General features: G+C 37.5%; 1 protein-coding gene across 1 annotated transcript in view; it reads right to left on the bottom strand.

Annotated features, from left to right (window-relative positions):
• Positions 1-23,234, bottom strand: part of BRWD3 (bromodomain and WD repeat domain containing 3) — a 134,863-nt gene that overhangs the window by 99,475 nt on the left and 12,154 nt on the right. Inside the window, 2 exon segments of the mRNA XM_033201972.1 lie at positions 16,183-16,281; positions 18,922-19,072. Of these exon segments, the coding sequence (XP_033057863.1) occupies positions 16,183-16,281; positions 18,922-19,072 (250 nt within the window).

The following is a 23,234-nucleotide window of genomic DNA, read 5'->3' as shown; positions in this document are numbered from 1 at the left end:
TTGGTGGGACTGTAAACTAGTTCAACCATTGTGGAAGACAGTGTGGTGATTCCTCAAGGATCTAGAACTAGAAATACCATTTAACCCAGCTATCCCATTACTGGGTATATACCCAAAGGATTATAAATCATGCTACTATAAAGACACATGCACACGTATGTTTATTGCGGCACTATTCACAATAGCAAAAACTTGGAACCAACCCACATGTCCATCAATGATAGACTGGATTAAGAAAATATGACACATATATACCATAGAATACTATGCAGCCATAAAAAAGGATGAGTTCTTGTCCTTTGCAGGGACATGGATACAGCTGGAAACCATCATTCTGAGCAAACCATCATAAGGACAGAAAACCAAACACAGTATGTTCTCACTCATAGGTGGGAACTGAACAATGAGCACACTTGGACACAGGGTAGGGAACATCACACACTGGGACCTGTCATGGTTTAGGGGCCAGGGGGAGGGATAGCATTAGGAGAAATACCTAATGTAAATGACGAGTTAATGGGTGCAGTACAACAACATGGCACATGTATACCTATGTAACAAATCTGCACGTTTTGCACATGTACCCTAGAACTTAAAGTATAACTGAAAAAAAAAAAGATCCTGAAGAAAGTACTTAAGAACAGAAATCAATAATAAAACTCTAAGAAACAAACAAAAAAAGCCACAAAACATTCAATTACCATATGATCCACAATTACAAACTTGGGCATTTATTCCAGAAAAATGAAAGTTTGTGTTCACAAATAATCCTTACATAAATTTTCATAGCAGCTTTATTTATAATAGCCAAAAACTGGAATCATCCCAGATGTCCTTCAATTGGTGAATGGCCAAACAAATTGTGGGGCATCCATACCATAGAATATCACTCAGCAATAAAAAGGAATAAATGACACATGCAACAAATAGGATGAATGGTCAGGAAATTATGCTGAGCAAAAGAACGTTACATAGTGTATAATTCCATTGACATAACTTTTCTTGAAATGATGGAACTATAGAAATATAATACAGGTTAGTGATTGACAACATGGGGTGGGGGGTCACGCAGGAGGGAAGCCGATGTGGTTATAAAAGAGTAACATGATGAATCCTTGAGGACATAAAACTTCTTTATCTTGACTGCGCTAGTGGATACGCAAGTACTAAAACTGTACAGAACTTAGCATGCAACATAGATATATACATAAATGAGTACAGGTAAAACTGAGGACATCTGACATGACCATAAGCAATTTCCTGAGTCTTAAGCCAAACATCTCCCAGTGTACCACCCCAGCACCTTTGTTTCTGCTATTCCTTTAGCCTTATGTCCACCTCTGTCATTTCAACCTATCAATGTCCTTTTTATTCTTGGAGGCACAGGCTAAAATTGCATCCTTTTTCATGAAATCTTTCTCAATCACGTCAGCTAAACATGAACTCTCCTGCTTCAGTTCTGGCCCGTACCATGGTATATCTTATACTAGTTACATATTTCTGATTTAAGATTTTAAGCATTTGAGAATAAGGATTAATGTGTAACTATAAGCACTAAGTCAGCTCAATCCCTTGGAAAGGGGCTCAGGTATTTGTTTTAATTAATCTGGTCCCACCTTACCAAAATATCCAACCAAAATTCCTACTCCTCCAGGGCATAAATTCTCCACTTGAAATAGACAGGTCTCCTCCTCTGTCCTATGCAGGTATCTTCTTACCTGGAAAGTTCCATTTCAAGTTACAATGAACCCTTCAAAGTTATCTCAAAGGTCATTTATTCTTTGAAGTCTTCTCATGTTTTTCTTAATCCGTTTCAATGAATCCAGGAGCTGGTTTTTTGATAAGATCAACAAAATTGATCTCCTTGTAATGCCCATTACACTTTATACTTCCCTTAAATCACTTAGTTTAAGTCCTATACTACAATCACATTCTGGCATCTGCTTAATCTTCTCCAAAAAGTAAACTCCTTGACAGCAACAACTGCCCTGAACACTTTGGAAAATGCTTTACATATATTTGGTGTTCACGTATTTGCCGAATCAAATCAAACTTATTTCTAGAAAATTAAGTAATATCATTCAACCTTCTAACACTATTGATAAAAATAAATGCCATGGAGTAAGTTTTACAGGAAATGTTAATCAACTCTGTAATTCTGTTATGACTTACAAGATACCATTTTGATTCTCCCTGCCTCTCTATACCTTGCCTTCTTAGTTTCTCATATATATATATGTATATTTTTCTATCCTGATCCACATTTACTGAAATGCTGATGGTTCCTTCAGATTTTTTTTCTTTTTTTTTTTTTTTTGAGACAGGATCTTGCTCTGTTACCCAGGCTGCAGTGTACTGGCATGTTGGCTCACTATAGCCTGAACCTCTTGGGCTCAAGAGATTTTACCTCAGCCTCCCGAGTTGCTAGGACTACAGGTGCGTGCCACCATACCCAGCTAATTTTCTTATTTTTTTTTTTTTTTTGTAGAGGTGGGGTCTCCCTATGTTACCCAGGCTGCTCCTGAACTCCTGGGCTCAAGCGATCCTCCCACGATGGCCACCCAAAGTACTGGGATTACAGGTGTGAGCCACCATGCCTAATCCAGGTTCCTTCACATTCTATCCAGGTCTCTCTTCTCCATCCTCACACAGTCCCTGAGTGATCTTTCCTACTCACATACTAATTACTGCCAAATCTTTATCTGTAACCTCTATTTTTCACCTTAGCTCCAGGCCTACATTTTCAACTACCTAATAGACAAGCATCCCGTCTTATCTGGATATATCATAAATGAAGATTTCCCAAATCAAGTTTATTAGCCTTCAATCACAAGTTTTCTATAATCTCCCTTTCCTCAACTTTGAGACTAACAGATTATTTTTTATTCTTCCTCTTTTATGTCCTATATCCAACCAAACTGTATTATTAACCCCCCCTCCAAAATCTTGCTTGAATCAATCCAATTACCTCCATTTCTATCACTACCATCTCCACATTCATTTTCTGTCTATATCTATAGTAACAGTCTCCCCCTGGTTTCCCTACCTCCTCTCCATTTTCTCTCCTATCCAGTTTATCCTATACTCTATGTGTTACCTTTCCAAAATACAATTCTGATCATATGATTTTCCTATTCAAAAACATCCAGTGATTCCTCAATATCAATAGGATAAAATCTAAACTCATTATTCATGTAGACCAGGGGTTGGCAAACTAAGGTCCATGAACCAAATGTAACCCACCATCTTTTTGTACACGCAATTTTATTGGAAAACAGCCATGCTCATTCATTTACATATTATCTATGGCTGTTTTCACAGCAACAGAGTTGAGTAATTGCCACAGAGACCAAATGCTCCAGAAAGCCAAAAATATTTATTATCTGGCCCTTAACACAAAAAAGTTTGCAGACTCCTGGCATAGAGGATGTAGAATAATTGGGCCCCTACTTCCTTTTCCAGTCTCAACTCCCATCACAAACTCTAAGCCTTTGTTATGTCAAACAGGCTATTCTCTTAATAAAACCACTACTTGTTTTTCAAGGGGCTTTACTTGACACAATTGGGGCCCAGACTATATTGAATAAAATGATGGCTTTTTACCAATTCCTACCATATTATCTCATGTCTTATTTAAAACACATACAAAACTATGATTCTAAGCAGAAATCAGAGGATGGAAACTAATTGGGAAAGTGACAGCAAATATGTGTATTATAAAGATTGCAGAACACTTAAAATACCTGACAAGAGGTTCTATCATGGCAACTAAAAAACACCTTTTACTTTGCCAGGATACTTTTGTGCAAAGAGCACTAGATTTGAAGTCAAAGCACTTAGGTCTAATACTAAAGTTTGGATATTAGAGTCCCAGTACCGTTGCATATGAGCTACAAAGTCTTTTCATAAAGATAACACAAACATTGAATTTTTAATCTGAGTCACTATTATCATTACTAATATTATCAGCATCTGTGATCCAATATCATAATTACAAATTATATTTTCATAATGTTTCAAAGCTTATCAAGTATTCACAGACATCTCATGAGTTCACAGTAGTCTTGTGAGATTTGAAGGCAAGTTTCTTCACTTTGTAAATAAGGAAACTAAGGCCCAAAGAAACTAAGTGTGTTGCCTAACATCACAGAGTCGAAAAATAGCAGAGGCTCAATCTAGGTCTCCTGATTCTAGTTTAATAGTCTTCCCGCTTTTCAATGTTGTCTATTTAATGACATTTTACAAAATGTAATCTGCTGTGAGCCTGCAATAAGAAATAATTTAACAAAAATTCTACATAATATCCCTCGATCTTACCTCCACCTGAGAGACAACACCATCAGCAAAGGCTCTGCCTTCAAATAAATTTGGTTCTACTGAAAAGCTCATCAAGATTCAAAGAGTATTCCAAGATGGTCACATCAGAGTTGTTAGACCACTAACTAGTCCAGTCTTTATTTACATTAGAAAAAAAATCTGTTTGCATTACAACTATTTCACACAGGCATGAAACTTTAAAGTGGTGTCAGAAAAATGTTTCTAGGCTAAAATAAAGGATTTTCAACTCAACAGACTAAGAACATTGAGGAGAGTCCTTAAGTAAAATTAATAACAAAATGCTATATATTGACCACTGCTTTTGAAATATTTATAAGACTACATGTTAAAAAGTCAAAATCTATCTGGGACTGAAAGAGTGAATATCAGCTAGGACTGAAAAAAGAAAAAAGCAACCGTGCAATTAATCAGGCTTGGGAAGACAGACATAGATAAAACCAGCTGCAAAATTAACAGGAAACATTGTTTTTCCCAAGGTTATGCGGCAGTTGTAAAAATCATGAAGACTCCCTCTCGAGTGATTACTGCTTCTTACCAGCAATGACCCTGGACCCACTTTGCAATTTTCACTTATTACCAGAGGGAGATACCCAGTTCCTAAAATGTCCTTGCTTCATGATGGTACCCGATCCATAGTTAATCCCCACTTGTTCCAATTTGCCTTAGTAACAGCAACCAATCTAGAAGTGATCCTGGCTTCCATCAGACCCTCCTCAGAATACTTTAACATAAACCAAACTTTACAAAAAACTTCCCTCATCCCTCTTATCCAGAGGCCTTTCATTGTTACTTGGGAGTTTACTCACTTACTATACATCAATATATCTGATTTTCTCAGACTACAGGCTAATTCTTAGTGGTCCTTGGTTGATTATGCTTAAACAAAAAAATGCATTTTGAATTATCCTACAGATTCAGCAGTTTCCTATCGACAAAAGCACTCTTTAGACCCTCCTAAAAAAACCTCCTGAGCCTAAACCAGAAAATCACTAACCACAATAGACTTTTACTCCCAAGAAAGACGAGTAACTCACTGAATTCTGTTTATTATCACAGGAAATATTCTGATCAATAATGCTAAGAGATATAGGACTTAACCAAAGCCAGGTAACTATCATATCTGCTGGGAAAGAGAGTTTATCAGCAAATTGGCACCAAGTTCCAGAAAAAAACAGAAGTATACAAATTGGTGGTATTATTATTATTATTATTTTGAGACAGGGTCTCACTCTGTCACCCTGACTAGAGTGCAATGGCATGAACACAGCTCACTGCAGCCTCAACCTCCTGGGCTCAAGTGATCCTGCTGCCTCAGACTCCTGAGTAGCTGGGGCTATAGGTACACTTGGCTAATCTCTTATTGTTTAATTTTTGTAGAGACAGGGTCTCACCACGCTGCCCAGGCTAGTCTCAAATTCCTGGGCTCAAGTGTTGGGATTACAGGCACGAGCCACCACAGCCGGCCTCTGATTTTCTGAATACGAATGAATCACATAACTCTTGGGCAATTTTATCTGTTACCTGCAATCATTAAAGTTAAACACAGTACATATGAAATCTTTACGTAATTTTCTAATTTTTTTAGTTTTTTAGTTTTTGGCTAGAGGTGGGATCTCACTTTGTTGCCCAGGCTGGTCTCAAATTCCTGGGCTAAACGGATCCCCCATCCTAGGCCTCCCAAAGGGCCAGATGACAGGCTTCAGCCATCACATTCAGCCTAATTTTTAGATTTTAATGTAAATTATATAAAAATAGACTGTTTCCAATTTTTCAATAAATGGCATTGAAAGAGAAACCAAATTATTTTGGCCATAGGTCAAACTAACTTCATAAACATAGAAGCCACATTTCATCTATTACAAGGTAAAAAATAAGATTCTATTGTGTTTTAAGCTTTAAAAAAACTCAGAGTTGAAAAGTGCCTGTTACCAATAAGTCTTTGGAAAATAGAAAATCTAGCTATTTGAAAGAATAATAATCTCAACCCAACTTTAGTAGGCCAGACTTAAAGGGGATGGGACAAAAACATTATTATCAAAGTAATGTTCAAATATGATGCTTATAGGATTAGGAAAATCCTGTAACCAACTTCAAAACAAAGTTTTAAACTTCTAAGAAACAGTAGCTGCACATCTACCTCAATTTTAAGTCAAGAATACGGAGGGCCAGTGGCGGATGAAGCAAGGAGAGGAGTGCTTTCAGCAAAAGATTAAGACTGAATCCAGGGCCGGGCGCGGTGGCTCAAGCCTGTAATCCCAGCACTTTGGGAGGCCGAGGCGGGTGGATCACGAGGTCAGGAGATCGAGACCCTCCTGGCTAACACGGTGAAACCCCGTCTCTACTAAAAATACAAAAAACTAGCCGGGCGCGGTGGCGGGCGCCTGTAGTCCCAGCTACTCGGAGGCTGAGGCGGGAGAATGGCGGGAACCCGGGAGGCGGAGCTTGCAGTGAGCCGAGATTGCGCCACTGCACTCCAGCCTGGGCGACACAGCGAGACTCCGTCTCAAAAAAAAAAAAAAAAAAAAGACTGAATCCAAAATAGTACAAGGCTCAGGCCAATAACTACTGACCAAATATAGTCTTAAAGCTGTATAGACATAGGGCAGAAAGGACTAGTGTTCATAGATCAGGCTTCTTGTACCATACCTATCATCATCAATATCTTCATCTTCAAATACAAAGAGTTTTTCAGAAAACAAGCTGTACGTAATTAAGCAGAGCTAAAATAACCTTGGATTCGTATTTTCTCTTTTACAAATAAATAAACTGGTCAACATTAGTTTTATTTTTTTAAAATTTCACCAGGCACAGTGGCTCACATCTGTTATTCCAGCACTTTGGGAGGCCGAGACAGGTGGATCACTTGAGGTCAGGAGCTCGAGACCAGCCCAGCCAACATTGTGAAACCCGGTCTCTACTAAAAATACAAAAATTAGCCGAGCGTGGTGGCACACACCTGTAATCCCAGCTACTTGGGAGGCTGAGGCATGATAATTGCTTGAACTTGGGAGGTGGAGTTTGCACTCAGCCAAGATGGTGCCACTGCACTCCAGTCTAAACAATAGAGCAAGACTCCATCTCAAAAACAAACAATTTCATCAGAAAACAGAACATGGTCGGGAGTGGCAGCTCACGCCTGTAATCTCAGCACTCTGAGAGGCCGAGGTGGGTGGATCAACCGAGGTCAGGAGTTCAAGACCAGCCTGGTCAACATGGTGAAACCCCATCTCTACTAAAAATACAAAAAATTAGCTGGGCGTGGTGGCGCACGCCTGTAATCCCAGCTACTCGGGAGGCTGAGGCAGGAGAATCACTTGAACCTGGGAGGTAGAGGTTGCAGTGATCCAAGATCGTGCCACTGCACTCCAGCCTGGGCAACAAGGGTGAAACTCTGTCTCAAAAAAAAAAAAGAAAGAAAGAAAATAGAATGTATGAAACCCTCTGATTGGTTAAAATGTAGCAAGCATATAAATTTCTATTAAGTAGACAGGACAATAATAGACTAAGAAAATACTGCCAAAAACACTGGAAAGTGGCCAGGTGCAGTGGTTCATGCTTGTAATCCCAGTACTTTGGGAAGCAAACCAGATCTCTTGAGGCCAGAAGTTCAAGACCAGCCTGGGCAGCATGACAAAACCCCGTCTCCACAAAAAAAATAAAAAAATTAGCCAGGCATGGCGGTGCATGCCTGTAGTCCCGGCTAGTTTTTGGTGAAGCTTTGTTGGGGGTTTCCTAAAAAAGCTCCAACAACTAAACAGATTAATATAGACTAAAATATTGAAACAAGCCACAAAAGCGACAAAAATGAATATGAATAAAATGTGATAATTCTAGTAAAATTACAAAAGTATAGAATTACTTCTTTCATGGATTTGATTCTACGGATCGAATTATGTCTCTAAAACTTTAACCAACAATAGTAAAAGTATACAGTCTTCAAAGTTGATGCCAATCACATCTCATAACATCAATCCACAGTACAACTTAAATAATACTAGTAAGTTCTACAGGCTATTGATATTCAAGGCCATTGAACATCTTTTTGCTAGGGTAATATTAAGTGAAATATGGCAAAGAAACATTATTTCCAATTCCTTTCAGGCTTTCTGCAAAGTTCACTTATATAATTTGGAATGATAAACATCCCAAATCTTTATTTTTTTTAAATCCTCTTCTAAACTTTTTAACTTGATTTGGTTAACATACACAGAAGTTTTAGACTGTCTTTTCCTTCAACTAAACAAACCTGGCACTGTTTTACCTCTTCCCTTTGTGAAGTATAAAGTTCTATTTCTATAAAGTACTGAGTTAAACATATAGAACAAACATCAAAAGATTAACACTTTGGTGTATACTGAAAGAAAAATCCAAAGGAATAATAATAATGAGGAAAGAAAAAACATGTTCATACTAGGATAAACAGAGAAAATACTTTTTTCATTATATTTTACTTAATAAGCCCTCATGTAATAAAATCTGTTTCATTTAAAAAAAAAGCTACTAAATTATTAATCCTAATATTACTACAATACTGATTTCAGAAATGGATATAAGGGGCTAGAAACACATATAGGCTATATAAACCCATAAACACATCTTAAAAGGATGCTTCAGTTTCCATGTGGCAACAATCATAGCACTTCCATCTATTTAATATTTAATGAGCACTTACAATGTGGAAAATACAAAAGATTGAGTTTACATTCTAGTTTAATTACTTGCAGGTGTGACAAGAATCTCTTGCTCTTCTCCAGGTACATAAAAGTAAATGGCTTCAGAAGCAACTCACTTCAGGCACAATTATGAGAGTACAAAGAGGAGGAAGGTGGTAAGTAGAGGGAGGCAGGTCACAAAAAGCAAAACCTAGCAAAAGTATGATACATAGGCAAGATATAGGAACTACATAAAATTAGAGAGAGTGACATATACTCCTGGCAGAAACTCAGTCACCTCAGCCGATAAACAGTTTAAATTTCTTTCCATTTACATTTCTTTCCATTTACATTTACATATAAACAAGAGATAGATCCCTCACGTCCAAGTGAATTCTGGCACGAAGAGTGACATATAACGATACAATGGTCAATAAGTCAAGAGTCAATCAATGCTAAATGAAAGCTTAGAGCAACATGTAAGTATTAATTTGGCTTTAGAATTAATGCAAGGGTCCTGAGCTGTATACAGTGTAAATTACAGGCTTACTATATAAATTACAGGATATTGCTATATGCCACTTGTACTAAAGATAAAAAAACAAAACAATTTTTTTTTGCAGTTGCAAGATTTAATAGAGAACAGAGTTCCCATAAAATGGGAGAGGAACCAAAGGGGTTGCCATTGCTGGCTCGAATGCCTGGGTTTATATCCTGATCACTAACCCTCCCCCCGTGTTCTCAGGCGATAGATGATTGGCTATTTCTTTACCTTCTGATTTTGTCTAATTAACATTTTAGTGAGCTCTCTTTACTACCTGATTGGTCGCGTGTGAGTTAAGTTGCAAGCCCCTTGTTTAAAGGTGGATGCGGTCACCTTCCCAGCTAGGCTTAGGGATTCTTAGTCGGCCTAGGAAATCCAGTTAGTCCTGTCTCTCAGTCCCCGCTCTCAACAAGAAAATCCAAGTGCTGCTGGGGAGGTTGGCCAACGACCGCTCTAACTGCTTCCTGCTGAACTGGGGAGTAGTAGGGGTCGTGCAGTTGAGATTTCCTTGGGAAAAAAATGTTTAAAAATACAGTCTTATTGCATCATACCCTTGCCTCAGTTTAGAAATATAAGCATGCATACAAAAATCAGTAGTATTTCTATATGCTAACGGAGAACAATATGAAAAGGAAATCAAGAAAGTAATCCCATTTAGTATAGCTATAAATAAAATAAAATACCTAGGAATAAACTTAACCAAAGAAGTGAAAGATCCCTACAATGAAAACTATAAAACACTGATGAAAGAAACTGAAGAAGATACAAAAAAGGAAAGACATTCCATATTCATGAATTATAAGAAATATTGTTACAATATCCATTCTACTCAAAGCAATCTACAGATTTAATGCAATCCCAATCAAAATACCAATGACATTCACAGCAATAGAAGAAATAATCCTAAAATGGATATGGAACCACAAAAGACCCAGAATAAACGACACCATCCTGAGTAAAAATAATAAAACTCGAGAAATCACTTACCTGACTTCAAATTATACTACAGGGCTATTGTAACCAAAACAGTACGGTACTGGCATAAAAACAGAAACGCAGACCAATGGAACAGATTAGAGAACTGAGAAATAAATCCATATGTCTTAAGTGAACTGATATTCAACAAAGGTCCCAAGAACACATATTGGAAAAAGGACAATCTCTTGAATAAATGGTGCTAGGAAAATTGGATACCCATATGCAGAAGAATGAAACGAGACCCCTATCTCTCACCATATACAAGAATCAAATCAAAATGGGTTGAAGACTTAAATTTAAGACCTCAACCTATGAAACCACTAAAAGAAAACATTGATGAAACTCTCCAGGACATTGGACTGGGTAAGGATTTCTGATCTCTTGAGTAATACCCCAAAAGCAGAGGCAACCACAGCAAAAAAAGTTTGTGCACAACAAAGAAAACAATCAACAAAATGAAAAGACAACCCAAAGAATGAGAAAAAAATTTGCAAACTATTCATCTGACAAAGGATCAATAACCAGAATATAGCTGGGCACAGTGACTCACGCCTGTAATTCCAATACTTTTGGGAGGCAGAGATGGGAGGATCACTTGAGGCCAGGAGTTTGAAACCAGACTGGATAACACAGTGAGACTCTATCTCTACAAAAATATATATATTTTAATTATCCAGAAGTGGTAGTGCATGCCTATAGTTCCAGCTACTCAGGAAGCTGAGGCAGGAAGCTCACTAGAAGTTCGTGGCTGCAGTGAGCTATGATTGAACCAGTGCACTCCAGCCTCGGTGACAGAATAAGGCAAGATCCTATTTAAAGATAAATAAAATAAAAATAACCAGAATGTAAAAGGAGCTCAAACAACTCAATAGAAAACAAAAATCTAATAATCCAATTTAAAAATGGGCAAAAGATCTGAATAGACATTTCTCAAAAGAAAATATACAAAAGGCAAACAGGCATATCAACAGGTGGTCAACATCATGGATCATCAGAGAAATGCAAATCAAAACTATAATGAGGGCCGGGTACAGTGGGTCATGCCTGTAATTCCACCACTTTGGGAGGCAGAAGCAGGCAAATCACCTGAGGTCAGGTGATTATTACGCACTGTATCCCTGTACAAAATATCTCACATACCCAACAAATATACACATCTACTACATACCTATAAAAACTAGAAATTGTGTATCAGTCTTAAATGAATGAGCCATCCTACTACCATGGTCTCGAACTCCTGACCTGATCTGCCCGTCTCGGCCTCCCAAAGTGCTGGAATTACAGGCGTAAGCCACCGCGCCCGGCCTAATCCACCATTGTAGTAGAGGCACTAGCAGTTCAATAATTTAAGAAAAAGAAATAGAAGGCACATAAAATCAGAAAGGAAAAAGTAAACCTGTCTTTATTTGCAGACAACAAGGTTATCTATGTAAAGAATCACAAAGAATCTCAAGGAAAAAAGTCATTAAATCTAGTAAATAAATGTACTGAGGTCAATATACAGAAAAACAATACAAAACAAAAAGAAAAAAAATTCTATCCACTAGCAACAAACTGGAAATCAAAAATCTTAAAAATACAATTTAAAATAGTATAAAAACCATAAAATCCTTAGGGAAAGTTTTCACAATAGATGTGTCAAGACCTCAACACTGAAAACTACAAAACGCTGCTAAGAGAAATTAAATATTTACATAAATAGAGAGAGATACTACGTTCCTGGATTAGAAGGCTCAATGCTGTCAAGATGTCAGTTATTCTAAAATGTCTCTATAGATTCAGTGCAATCACAAAACCTCAGTACCTTCTTTTTGAGAAATTGAGAAGCTGATTCTAAAATTTATGCGAAAATGCTAAGGAATGGAAAAGCCAAAACAATTTTTTAAAAATGAGAGCAAAGTTGGAAGACTCAGATAGCAGAGAGTCCAGAAAGACTCATATACACATGGTTAAATTATTTTCGACAAATGTGCTATGATAACCCAATGGGGAAAAAGATGGCCTTTTCAACAAATGATACTGGAATTAGACACCCATATGCAAAAATAAAAATTAAAAAAAAAAGGAATTCAATCTAAACCACATACTTGACATAAACATTAAAATGATCAAATGTCTAAATATACAACAAAACTATAAAACTTCTAGAATATAGAAGAAAATCTCTGTGAGCATGAGTTAGGCAAATATTTCTTTGAACACAAAAAGTAAAATCTTAAAGACAAAACTGATAAATTAGACTTCAGCAAAAATTTCTGTTCTTTGAAAGACACTGTTAATAACATAGGGCCAGGGACAGTGGCTCACGCCTGTAATCCCAGGGGGAGGCCAAGGCAGGTGATTGCTCAGCTCAGGAGTTTGAGGCCAGCCTGGGCAACAAAGCTAGACCCCATCTCAATTAAAAAAGATGGGAGGGGAGGGAAAGGGAGAGGAGGGAGAAGGGAGGAGACAACTGCATACTGAGAGAAAATATTTGCAAAATACAAAGGATTTGCACCCAAAATAGATAACCTCAAAACTCAATAATAAAAAAAAATCCAAACAACTCAATTTTAAAAATGGGTGAATACTTCACTAAAGATCTATAGACTGGCAAATATGCACATGGAAAGATACCAACTGACAGTATCAGAAGGTGGTGAGAATGTGGGACAACTAGAAATCTCACATATTGCTGGTGGGAATACAACATATAATAGCTACTTTCACAACAGTTTGGCAGTTTCTTATAAAGTTAAAGTTGTATTTAACATATGATCCAACGACTGACTGCACTACCTAGATATTTATTTACCCAAAGAAATAAAGATATTCATGCAAAGACCTGTACATGAATATTTATAATAGCTTTATCCATAATAGGCAAAATTATTGAACACATTACGGTAAATTCATAGAATGGAATACTACTTGGTAATAAAAAGAAATACACTACTGATACATGAAATGGCACGCATGAATTTCAAAAGCACTGGTCTAAGTGAAATCAGACAGACACAAAAGGCTACTTACTACATGATTTAATTTAGATGACATTTTAAATAACGTGAAGTACAGTCAGTCACAGAAAGATTACTGGTTTCCAGGGGTTAAGCAAGTGATACTGAGGCTGATAAAAACGTTCCATATTTTTATTGTGGTGGTGGCTACACAAAAATATATACAATTTGTCAAAACTTATTGAATTGCACACTTAAGAAGACAGCCTTTTATGTCAATAATATCCTAATATAGTTGACTTAAAAAAGTACCATGGCTATATACTCTGTCTTTGGAGCTATCTGATTGTAAAGCTGTCATACCAAGAAAATATGGTGACATCTGACCATGAATATGATAGATAGTCTATTTAGAAGACAAGCAATGTAACTTAGGCCAATCAAGTAACTTCTCTGAGCTTTGGGTTTCTCTGCTGCAAACAAAAGGATTTTCAACCAAGTTCCCCAAATCTGTTCCCAGAAACTTACAGGATCTTTAGATCTGTTTCCAGGATATTACAGATATTCTGGAAAGAGTTTCCATGCTTAAATTACTTGGGAAATGCTCCCTATTTAAGGTGAGCAATGCATTTTAACATATGAAAAATCCTCCATTCATTAAACTTTTCCCCATTTTTAAAAAGCTGTTTCCCACATTTATTTGACCATGGAACTCCTTTCCCACTCCAACCCCGAAAAACAGTGTCAGTTCTTTATAGTTCTAAGATTCAACAGAACTTTGAAGAGGATATACGAGACAGGCGCGGTGGCTCACGCCCGTAATCCCAGCACTCTGGGAGGCCAAGGCGGGTGGATCACTTGAGGCCAGGAGTTCAAGACCAGCCTGGCCATCATGATGAAGCCCCATCTCTACTAAAAATACAAAATAAAAAAATTAGTTGGGTGTGGTGGTGCATGCCTGTAATACCAGCTACTCAGAGGGCTGAAGCACAAGAAATGCTTGAACAAGGGAGGGGGAGGTTGCAGTGAGCAGAGATTGTGCCACTGCACTCTAGCCTGAGTGACAAGAGACAAGAGTGAGATTCTGTCTCAAAAAAAAAAAAAAAAAGATATACCTTCATGATTAAGTTTTGTTTAGATTGGCAACCTATAAAACTGACTGGTTTGAAAGTAGCTATGGAGAACTATGATCCACAAAGAGAAAACTGCCTCAAATCACAAACTGGAAAGATTTCATATCCATCTTAGTGAGTTTTTGTCATGCTTTGAATTCTAAATAACTTAAACTTAAGCATCTTGAGTACCAGGTACTACGTGAAAATACATCATGATTGAATTGCCTCTGTTCTAAAAGCTCCTCACCAAATAACATGCCAGATTTAAAATGAATCTAAAAGCATCAATGCCAGGGACATGACAATTCCTAAGCAATTACTAAAAGAATAACAAACAGATTTCAATCCGTGTAAACAGTTTATTTTACAAAACCAGCAGAAGTTTGAAAGTATATGCTTAGTTGAAAGAAAAAAAAAGCGAGAGAAGGGAAGAAGGGATAAAGAAAGCCTGTAAACCTAATACTGTAATGGTTGCTCTTCAGCATTTCACATGTGACCCATGAAGTATAACACACTAACAAAATAATGTTGACAGTATAGCTAAAAATATTGTATTTTGAAAATAAGTAAATGCGTGAATAACAAAAGTTATCTCAATTCAATATATTAATTATGACTAAAGCTGGAAAATTCTGGTGGATAAACAAACTACCCTTGAAAGGAAAAAAAAAAAGTTAGCAATACCATGTTCAATGAGACTCAACTTTTCCAAGTAACATCCAACCTATGGAAGAGTATTTTTAGCAATATACTTCAGAGTATCCAATTTCCCTGAATAAGTCCTATGAATGACTAATCAATGATTTTGTCTAAATACATCTTAAGAAATATTTCTAGCTTCAATTTACTTAACCTCTGAGGATAAACTGCAAAGCTTATTGTATAAGAAGTATTCCTTTTTAAAAAGTATTCATATTTTTCTATCTGAAATTCATCCCTTTCAAATTTTACGCATATTCTGTAGGTACTATACACTATATAAAATAACGTAATTTTTTAGAAGAGTGAGAAAGTAATGGAGCAGAGGAGCAATTACTCACCCAGCACCTTGGTTTTGCACATACTTTGTGAGGGCGAACTTTAATATAAATAGTTTTGTATCTAGATCTCTTTGGGAACCACTACTATTATTTCTTCATAATGGTCTGGCCAGAGATGTCCCAAGAATAATTTGAATGAGACGTGAATTTCATTAAACTGGAACCAAGAAAGGTGACTTTTTGTCTTAATACAGACATATAAAAATGTATAACATCATTATAATTTTGGAAAATAACATATAAATAATGTACTTTTGTTTGGGAAACTCAGCACATAGACATGTAAATAGACAACCATATGGCTAAAAACGTCTATACTATATTAAAAAAAAGTTTCTGCTAATAAAGAAGTGAAATGAAATGAAATAAAGAAAACAAAGATCATCTTTTATAAAACATTATACGTGCTTTAAGTAAAAATGCTTAAAAAATCTGGACTAGCCATGAAACTCCTCAGGAATGTAAACAGTTTGTTTATGCTTCCAATTTAATTTTGGTACCTATTTTTGTCTTCCTACTGAGTTCAGTAAGGAAAGAATCAACAACCTGTTTATAACACACAGGTATATTACTCACCCACATTTGGAGGTTTCACATAATTTACAGGTAGTTCTGGAGGTCTGCCTCTATGTAGAGCCGCAAAAGCAGACCCATTCCATAGTGTACTCTTACAGTCTATACAAAAAGAACAAAGGTTAGCTAAGGAATTGAGCAGTTTTTTTTTTTTTTTTTTTTTTTTTAACCCATGTCTCAGAAGCAAATGTCTGATTTTAATTTCATTTGTTGGAATACATTTTTAATTATTAAACCAAAATGTAAATAATAGGTACATATTTGAACATGCTATAAACTAAATTTATAACTGGTAAACACCAACACCTAAACATATCATCTGGATATTTTATTTCTAAGCTAGTCTTTAACTAAAACTTTTTTTTTTTTTTTTTTTTTTTTTTTTTTTTTTGAGACAGAGTCTCGCTCTGTCGCCCAGGCTGGAGCGCCCTGGCCGGATCTCAGCTCACTGCAAGCTCCGCCTTCGGGTTTACGCCATTCTCCTGCCTCAGCTTTCGGAGTAGCTGGGACTACAGGCGCCGCCACCTCGCCCGGCTAGTTTTTTGTATTTTTTTTTTTTTTTTTTTTTTTAGTAGAGACGGGGTTTCACCGTGTTAGCCAGGATGGTCTCGATCTCCTGACCTGTGATCCGCCCATCTCGGCCTCCCAAAGTGCTAGGATTACAGGCTTGAGGCACCGCGCCCGGCCGAACTAAAGCTTTTTTTATGCACATATTTGAATCTTATATAAATATGTCACAGATTAATAAGCTTTAAAGTTTACATCAGTTCTTCTTGATCTTTAGGCTTACACGTCTACTCATATAAAGCCGTATAAGCAAGGATGTAACTATAGCACAAGTATGCCAGGGAAAATTCAGGCATATTTATACTTGGGTACATGCTCGTATTATGAAATACTTGCCAGTTGTGTCGTAACAGATAAGAGCACTGCGTATCAGACGGTAACTGATTATAAATAGCTGTGTTTTTTTCTCTTTCATGCTTAAGTCAAAAAATGTAAGGAGATATTAAATATTAATAATAACTTGGCTTCAAAACAAAAAGCCAAAAGCTCTCTTGAAAGCTTCCAAATAAACTCAATTAAGAATTTCCGGCCGGGCGCAGTGGCTCAAGCCTGTAATCCCAGCACTTTGGGAGGCCGAGACGGGCGGATCACGAGGTCAGGAGATCGAGACCATCCTGGCTAACACGGTGAAACCCCGTCTCTACTAAAAATACAAAAACTAGCCGGGCGAGGTGGCGGGCGCCTGTAGTCCCAGCTACTTGGGAGGCTGAGGCAGGAGAATGGCGTAAACCCGGGAGGCGGAGCTTGCAGTGAGCTGAGATCTGGCCACTGCACTCCAGTCCAGGTGACAGAGCGAGACTCCGTCTCAAAAAAAAAAAAAAGAATTTCCTTAAATTATAAAATGTGATGCTTAAAATCTGGTATCATTACACAACTATTTATCTTGGAGAATTAGGATTTTTAAAAATAGTATGCTAATTAAACAAAACATAGAAATAAATGGGCTGCTAGACCTTAAGTATTTATTACTCCGATAGACATCTTTAATGCCTACTTTTACATGTTTATGTTTATCAAATACCACTTTATATGTTTGACATATTGAAGTTCCAGGTAAAACTTGGGAAAAATCTGTAAAACACTGAAAATGAGCAGAGTAGAAAAGCTTATTTAACAATTACTGAGGCCAGGCGTGGTGACTCACGCCTGTAATCCCAGCACTTTGGGAGGCCAAGGCGGGCAGATCACGAGGTCAAAAGATTGAGACCATCCTGGCCAACATAGTGAAACCCTGTCTCTACTAAAAATACAAAAATTAGCTGGGCAAGGTGGCACACAACTGTAGTCCCAGCTACTCGGGAGGCTGAGGCAGGAGAATTGCTTGAACCTGGGAGGCAGAGGTTGCAGTGAGCCAAGATCACACCACTGCACTCCAGCCTGGTGACAGAGTAAGACACCGTCTCAAAAAAAAAAAAAAAAAAAAAAAAAAGGCCGGCGCGGTGGCTCAAGCCTGTAATCCCAGCACTTTGGGAGGCCGAGACGGGTGGATCTCGAGGTCAGGAGATCGAGATCATCCTGGCTAACATGGTGAAACCCCCGTCTCTACTAAAAAATACAAAAACACTAGCCGGGCGAGGTGGCGGGCGCCTGTAGTCCCAGCTACTCAGGAGGCTGAGGCAGGAGAATGGCGTGAACCCGGGAGGCGGAGCTTGCAGTGAGCTGAGATCCGGCCACTGCACTCCAGCCCCAGCGACAAAGTGAGACTCTGTCTCAAAAAAAAAAAAAAAAAAAAAAAAAAAAGATTACTGATGGGTTGATATTTTTGCTTAAATATGTTCAAATATTAAAATTGTACATATAATTTTCATTTACCTGTTACAAAAAGCACAGTATCATTAGGATGACATTATCAAAACTAATAAAGAGTAAGAACATTATAATGAAAGAATATTTTAAGTATTTATACTGTATTAATCAAAGCAGCAATCTTTGAGATCTCTATTCCATGGTTACAAAGGTATTTTATATTCTTTACCTGTATATATTCACTTCTACACAAAAGTACTCCTTTTTAGGTCTCTAAAAATTTACTTGTACACTAAGAAAACAAAACAACATTGGCAAGATAAGAAAAACTAGTATTTAGAAAAGCATGGGAACATTTACTCAACCCAAAAATAAGCTACTCTCCACTCCTTTCTCTGATATCACAGTTCTAAATTCTGAAAATCTCACCTTTGGCATCCCGTAGCAGAGACTGCCGACCGACACCTAATAATGTCTGTACCCCAGGAACACTCTGAGGGATCTCTTTATCTAGTAAAGGACCAATTCTCTCACAAATTTTAAGGAGGTAGTCTGGAGGAATGTGTGCATTTGCTGCCACCTAAAAAAGTACACAGGAAAAACACGTTTATTTGGTTTAAAAATATAAATCTATTCTACTACTAAACTGTTCTATTATAGAGCGAAGTACAGTTTTAAAATATGGAATCAGGCCTGGGCATGGTGGCTCACGCCTGTAATCCCAAAACTTTGGGAGGCTGAGGCAGGTCGATCACTTGAGGTCAGAAATTCGAGACCAGACTGGCCAACATGGTGAAACTCCGTCTCTACTAAAAATACAAAATTAGCCAGGCCTGTTGCTGCGAACCTCTAATCCCAGTTACTCAGGAGGCTGAGGCAGAAGAATCACTTGAACCCAGTAGGTGGAGGTTGCAGTGAGCCAAGATTGTGTGACTGCACTCCCATCTGAGCAACAGAGCAAGACTCTGACTCCAAAAAAAGAAATAAAAAAATAAAAATAAATAAAATATGGAATCAGAGCCGGGCGCAGTAGCTCAGGCTCAGGTAGATAATCCCAGCACTTTTAGAGGCCAAGGCAGGTGGATGGCTTGAGCCCAGGAGTTTGATACCAGCCTCAGCCATACAACAAAACCCCATCTCTGCAAAAAAAATACAAAAATTAGCTGGGTATGGTGGCTGCACCTGTAGTCTCAGCTATTCGGGAGGCTGAGGTGAGAGGATCACTCGAGCCCCAGAGGCAGAAGTTGCAGTGAGCCGAGACTGCACCACCACACTCCAGCCTGGGTGAGAAAGACCTCGACTAAAAAAAAAAAAAAAAACAAACAAAAATACATATGTGTGTGTGTGTGTGTGTGTGTGTGTGTATTCCATATACATATGGAATCAGAAGAGAAATTTTTTTTTTTTTTTTTTTTTTTTTGAGACGGAGTCTCGCTCTGTCGCCCAGGCTGGAGTGCAGTGGCCGGATCTCAGCTCACTGCAAGCTCCGCCTCCCGGGTTCACGCCATTCTCCTGCCTCAGCCTCCCGAGTAGCTGGGACTATAGGCGCCCGCCAATGCGCCTGGTTAGTTTTTTGTATTTTTTTAGTAGAGACGGGTTTTCACCGTGTTAGCCAGGATGGTCTCGATCTCCTGACCTCGGGATCCTCCTGTCTCGGCCTCCCAAAGTGCTGGGATTACAGGCTTGCGCCACCGCGCCCAGCCCGAAAATTTTAAATATTTAATAATTAACCAAATTTAAGAAACGGTCACAAAATAAGCACATTTAAATGATATGACAACATTTACATGGCATGGCACTCTAATATACATTTAAATGTCTTGATAAAGTCATTTGCTTAGCTGTTAATATTATGAAATAAGTGTTATAAAGCAACTGACATGCCAAAATCAAAAAAGCACACAGGTGATGAGTAAACTCTCTATTACTTGATTCAATCAGTAGTGACGAACTGATCCAAAATCAGAATACCCAGATTCTACACAAATGATAAGAATACAAGTGAAAGGCATTGCTTGCACCAAACCCACAACCCATAAAGCAAAATTGTTTTTCCTATTAAAGTTAACTTGTTTCCAAAAGGGTATAAAACTAACAATGTTATAAATACTATGCTTTAAATAACTCAGCTATGTAGCCAAAATTCCTTGAAACAAAAACTTGTTTTTAAAAAATCAAGTAAAATTCTGGACATTAAATACCATATATAGATAAGAATGAAACTATAAAACAACAAAAATTGTGCTGCATTTTTAATCTAAGCTTATGTATAAATCCCTGAGGTGTTTCATAAATACTTAATTGTTAAAACAATAAACAGAAAAACCAGAATATTAAAAATCTTTAGATAAAGTTAACATCTACATCCTCATCTTGAAATAGGTCCTAAAATCTACTTCTGGTTACAATGTCAATTTTTGTAAGTGCTATAATTGTGTGTGTATATATATACACACACACATATATGTGTGTATATATATTCAGGGGCATATATACACATGTATGTATATACACATATATATGTATGTGTATATGTACAGATATATGTGCATCCATACATGTATGTGTATATATGTATATGTATGTATACATATGCATGTGTGTGTGTGTGTGTGTATATATGCCATTGAATAGGACACACATCAATAGTATTACCACCAGGTCAATCAAGAACAACAACGGGCTGGGAACAGTGGCTCATGCCTGTAATCCCAGTACTTTGGGAGGCAAAGGTAGGAGAATCACTTGAGCCCTGCAGTTCAAGATCAGCCTGGGCAACATAGTGAGATCTCATCCCTACAAAAAATGTAAAACTTATGGCTCTGAATGAAAATAAGTGAAAAAAAAAAGAACAACAAAAAAAAGTAGCCAGGCATGGTGACATGCCTGTAGTCCCAGCTACTCGGAGACTGAAGTGGAAGGATTGCTTGAGCCCACAAGGTCAAGGCTGCAGTGAGCTGTGTTCCTGTCACTACACTCCAGCCCCTGGGTGACCCTATCTCCAAAAAAAAAGAACAACAATAAAACACAAATGAATAATTTTCTAAATCATCTCTGGCGATCACCATGAGAGAAGATATTTTGTGTGTTTTCTTCAATGCTGTATTCCTAGCACCCAAAAAAGTGCTGGGCATAACGTGGGACTAAATAAATATTTGTTGAATAAGTGAATAAAAATCAAAGTAAAGTCTAACTATAATCAATGTTTTTGTTTTTGAGTCGGAGTCTCGCTCTGTCACCCAGGCTGGAACGCAGTGGTGTGATCTCGGCTCACTGCAACCTCCGCCTCCCGGGTTCAAGTGATTCTCCTGCCTCAGCCTCCAGAGTAGCTGGGATTACAGGTGCAAGCCACCATGTCCAGCTAATTTCTGTATTTTTAGTAGAGATGGGGTTTCACCATGTTGGCCAGGCTGGTCTCGAACTCCTGACCCCGTGATCCGCCCGCTTCGGCCTCCCAAAGTGTTGGGATTACAGGTGTGAGCCACTGCCCCAGCCTAATCAATGTTATTGTAAGAATTCCTGGAGGAAAAATCTCAAATTCTCATATCAGGCTGCTGTTTTGATTTCCTAGGAACACAGGTCAAAGAACCACAGTCAAACATGTATTCAGAATTCTGGTAACATGAGTGTATCACCCGTGATTATTTTTGTTTTAAATTATATCCTGCTATATATCTTCGGTAAGTTCCTTCAAAAAACAATTTGAATCTACCAAAATAATTGAAGCCTGTGCAACTGTCATGATGCTCAGGAAGAATAGTAATCAGATTATTTCAGATTTGCCTCTCCAGGGTTTAGTTTATGCATCAGGACAGAGGATTAAGTAAATTCTATCCGTTAATTCTCACATCTTTAGTTTTTCTTCCAAGCAAATAACTATACAGAGTTATGTTTAAAAAAATATAGAGGTAATATTAAAGTCAATGCAGCTGATGATTCAATCTAAAAAATACTTCATGGCTGGGAACGGTGGCTCACGCCTGTAATCCCAGCACTTTGGGAGGCCGAGGAGGGAGGATTGCTTGAAGCTAGGAGTTCGAGACTAGCCTGGTAAACATAGCAGGACCCTCATCTCTACAAAAAAAACAAAAATAAAAATAAGAATAAATCATTTCCTGTCATCTACAGAGTGATATCCTAAAATCCTAGTTTATAATTCACACCCTGCACATTAAGGCATTTCCTAAATATGATTATATGCAAATATAATTAGTACCCTTAAAATATGTATCTGGATTGTGCTGCATATTAACAACTATAACAGCTTATGCCTTTTTTCCCAAAACTGTCTTAGATAAACTGGGCTTCTTTTATCAGCCATTATTTTTTCATCAAGTAAATGCTGTAAGAGGGCTTCTACATAGAGTAGTAGTTGACATCTTTACTGGTAATTATTTTTTTTATCCTCTGATCCAACTCAAGATATTCAGTTGTTACATAAAAACTTCACTTAACTACCCTAGAAATACAACATATTTAGCATATACAATCCACAAAATGGGAGTTATATAATTAGAATTTTTAGCATTACCCTCCTATAGAAAGAAAATTTGTTGGAGTTACATCTTAAACTGATATCTTAAGCTCCCTGTCTATTTCATTTTATAGAAACAGTGATGCTTGATTTTCAGCTAATTATATAAAAAGTTTTATCAATCACTCAGTAATAATTCAAAGATACAGGATCATTAATGGTTATAAATGAGGTCTATATATCAGCAAATACAATTTACTCCTAACTA

The sequence above is a fragment of the Trachypithecus francoisi genome, unplaced genomic scaffold (assembly GCF_009764315.1).
Source record: "Trachypithecus francoisi isolate TF-2019V2 unplaced genomic scaffold, Tfra_2.0 Lachesis_group6, whole genome shotgun sequence".
NCBI classification, from domain to species: domain Eukaryota; kingdom Metazoa; phylum Chordata; class Mammalia; order Primates; family Cercopithecidae; genus Trachypithecus; species Trachypithecus francoisi.
The sequence above is the reverse complement of the archived record's forward strand: the minus strand, read 5'-3'. Positions and strand labels throughout refer to the sequence as shown.